This window comes from Mizuhopecten yessoensis, unplaced genomic scaffold (genome assembly GCF_002113885.1).
Source record: "Mizuhopecten yessoensis strain PY_sf001 unplaced genomic scaffold, ASM211388v2 scaffold8057, whole genome shotgun sequence".
Classification (NCBI taxonomy): Eukaryota; Metazoa; Mollusca; class Bivalvia; order Pectinida; family Pectinidae; genus Mizuhopecten; species Mizuhopecten yessoensis.
Window position 1 is genome coordinate 31,406 of NW_018407357.1, and position 3,612 is coordinate 35,017.

Below are 3,612 nucleotides of genomic sequence, written 5' to 3' on the forward strand. Positions count from 1 at the left end.
GATCACCACTAATCTTGTAGTACATGTACCACTATCCGACCATCACTAATCTTGTAGTACATGTACCACTATCCGATCACCACTAATCTTGTAGTACATGTACCGCTATCCGATCACCACTAATCTTGTCGTACATGTACCACTATCCGACCACCACTAATCTTGTCGTACATGTAACACTTTCCGACCACCACTAATCTTGTCGTACATGTACCACTATCCGATCACCACTAATCTTGTAGTACATGTACCGCTATCCCACCACTAATCATGTCGTACATGTACCACTATCCGACCACCACTAATCTTGTCGTACATGTAACACTATCCGACCACTAATCTTGTCGTAAAATCACTTTTTTACCCGACACTATTTAACTTATTTTTGTGAGTTATGAGTAGTTTTTCGATGGTGTCAAAGATCATTGAATTCTGTTTTATCAAAATTTAATAACATCAAAGAAACAGCAAATTTGGCGGAGTTTATTAATGATGTAAACCAGAAATTTGAGATAAGTATTTCTTATTATTTCCCAACCTTTATACACATGTATATGCAATAGTAATATGTTGTAAATATTGCACTTGCTTCTTTTATTTTTAAACTAAGGTATTTAGGTCATCAATAATGTGAACAAAAGTTGTTGAATTAACAACGTGTTTCAATGTTATTACAGAATGATATTTACCTCGAAATTTCCAAGGAGTTATCACGGGACTCGGGGAACTACCAGCCCGTGTATCGCTCAGATGTCTACCCCAAGTCGAACAAACCCAGGTACGGTTATGTAATACGGATATACATAGATTTGCTCATCATTACTTAAAATTACACATTATACATGGATCTGTAGATGAAGTCAACAATCCCACAGTTAACAAATACAAATGTTTGTGTGTAGCACGGAGACATATTCCACGTGCCTTAACTGTTATGAATAGCCATATGTAATCGAATGCACCTTTTTTCTGACTAAAAAGGGAAAATGTGTTAGATAGCTGATACGCTGAACATTTAGAATATATAATATATAATATTGGGGAGCCAGAGTGGTCTGTTGACAAATAATCCATGGTTGTTGACCAACGAAAAAAGTCACTACCTTGTCGAATGCAAGATAGCATAGCTGTGTGGTGGTTCATTACGCATGTACATTGTCTCCACGCACAGTCACCTTATTGTAAATAATTTAGTTTATCGTTTGGAAGGAGAACAAATTACTTACATATCCATGTTCCTTCCATTTTCTCTTGACAGGTGGCGACCATTTTCTTTCAATCTTCAGAAGCTGTGCAATAATGACTGGACAAGGAATCTCAAAATTTCCTGTTATAGGTAGGGACGTGACTAATCTTGTATTAATACTTGCCTGTCTTTTGAAAGTTAGTTCGCATGGACAATTCGGAAACCGGCCTGTCTATTTAAACAAATATAACGTCAGGACTTACTAAAATTATAATTAATGACATTATCATAATTGTCTAATCTAGAACAATGAACATTCATTTCTTTCATTTGAAGTTATCATCCGCAAAAATAAACACACATCCTAAATAATGACAAGGAATCTAATATAAAATGTGTCTTTGATACAACGTTGGTTTGATGCCATGTTTCGTATTATACACTGTATCTTCAGACTCTTTTCAAAACAGCTAAATTATAAAGTTAACATAAAATGATAGCAACTGATTGTTCTGTTTTATTCTTTTTCAAAAAGTCAGTGTATCATTTATGCATTATGTGATATCATCCTATTTTAGACAGATATGTATATATATACGGAGGGCTAGATAAGCAAAAACGGTATGCCGGGTGGCGGATTCCGGAAAGTTTTCATGTGGCGATAATAATTGTGCGTAGGCGGTTGTGCATATCCGGATAGGTCTAAGAACGATGAATGTAAGATTTGGTCAACAGTAAAACTAAGTGAATGGATTATTGACTACATTAAGCGATGTGTATCGGTATCAACATAGAAAACGTGTTTAGTTACTTATTATTACAAATTATGCTTGCTCGGTTCCCCTGTTGGTGTCTGTTTATCCGCTCTACTTATCCAGCCTTTATTTTTAACACTAATACTCAGTGTAACACAATAGTTATAATACCTATACTTGTTTTCATTCCATCATTTTTACACTAAAGTTATGTCTTAATTAATTTCTTATCATTTTAGAGATAGAAAAATTATGTTTATCCGAATACATTTTTTATACAGTATAATAATTACCGCCATGTGCTGATTTTATTATATATATGATATAACATTCATTGCTGCATAGAAATCTGTTTCAATGTCTTATATCGCTGTGACACAGGAGGAAAAATCATCTCCCACAAACAGTGGCAGGTCCGAGAGGGTAGGTCGAGGATAAGTGTGTGGGTCCTTACTAACGGTTAATGTTTCCTTCTGTTTCTTCCTTCCTGCAGCGTTACTGCATCAGTATCTCTCCTAGTGCACCTACCATTTACCCTTATGACCCTAATGTTGATGGACCGTTAAGGCAGTGACGTATACAAATGCGTAGTATATAAGGTCTCTGGTAAAAACTGTGGCCCTTTATGACTTAATGTATTGTTGGACCATTAAGTCTATCACGTGACTCTCCATGAACTTAATGAGTTGATAGACACTTAAAACAGAGATGTATAAACGGTCTCTTGTGTAGACTACCGTGTGACACTATATGACTGTTGTGTATTGATGGACCGCTAAGACTACCGCGTGACTTTGTTTACATTTTTTTGGGGGGATGTTAAACTTCAGTGTCGCCTTGTATGAAATTATCGTATTGATGAACCATTAATAATACCGTGTGACTCTGCATGACGTTATAGTCTTGATGAACCGTTAAGACTATCGTGTGACCTCGAATAGCGTTATTGTTTTGATGAACCGTTAAGACTATCGTGTGACCCTGTATGGCGTTATTGTTTTGATGAGCCGTTAAGACTACCGTGTGACCTTGTATAGCGTTATTGTTTTGATGAACCGTTAAGACTATCGTGTGACCCTGTATGGCGTTATTGTTTTGATGAGCCGTTAAGACTACCGTGTGACCTTGTATAGCGTTATTGTTTTGATGAACCGTTTAGACTATTGTGTGACCCTGTATGACGTTATTGCGTTGATGAACCGTTAAGACTACCGTGTGACCTTGTATAGCGTTATTTTGTTTTGATGACCCGTTAAGACTATCCGTTAAGACTACCGTGTGGTCCTGTATAGCGTTATTGTTTTGATGAACCGTTAAGACTATCCGTTAAGACTTCCGTGTGGTCCTGTATAGCGTTATTGTTTTGATGAACCGTTAAGACTATCCGTTAAGACTTCCGTGTGGTCCTGTATAGCGTTATTGTTTTGATGAACCGTTAAGACTATCGTGTGACCCTGTATGGCGTTATTGTTTTGATGAGCCGTTAAGACTACCGTGTGACCTTGTAAAGCGTTATTGTTTTGATGAGCCGTTTAGACTATCGTGTGACCCTGTATGGCGTTATTGTTTTGATGAACCGTTAAGACTACCGTGTGACCTTGTAAAGCGTTATTGTTTTGATGAACCGTTAAGACTATCGTGTGACCCTGTATGGCGTTATTGTTTTGATGA

At 36.9% G+C, this 3,612-nt stretch overlaps 1 protein-coding gene across 3 annotated transcripts in view; it reads left to right on the forward strand.

The window, feature by feature from the left end:
• The window catches only part of LOC110454771 (copine-3-like), a 39,657-nt gene that overhangs the window by 19,288 nt on the left and 16,757 nt on the right, over positions 1–3,612 (forward strand). For 2 of the 3 annotated variants that reach the window (XM_021504466.1, XM_021504465.1), the window contains exons 6-7: positions 678–778; positions 1,259–1,336. In XM_021504466.1, the coding sequence (XP_021360141.1) occupies positions 678–778; positions 1,259–1,336 (179 nt within the window). Of the gene's footprint in view, positions 1–677; positions 779–1,258; positions 1,337–2,322; positions 2,365–3,612 lie in introns of all 3 variants that reach the window. The other variant, XM_021504464.1, reaches the window with a different exon arrangement.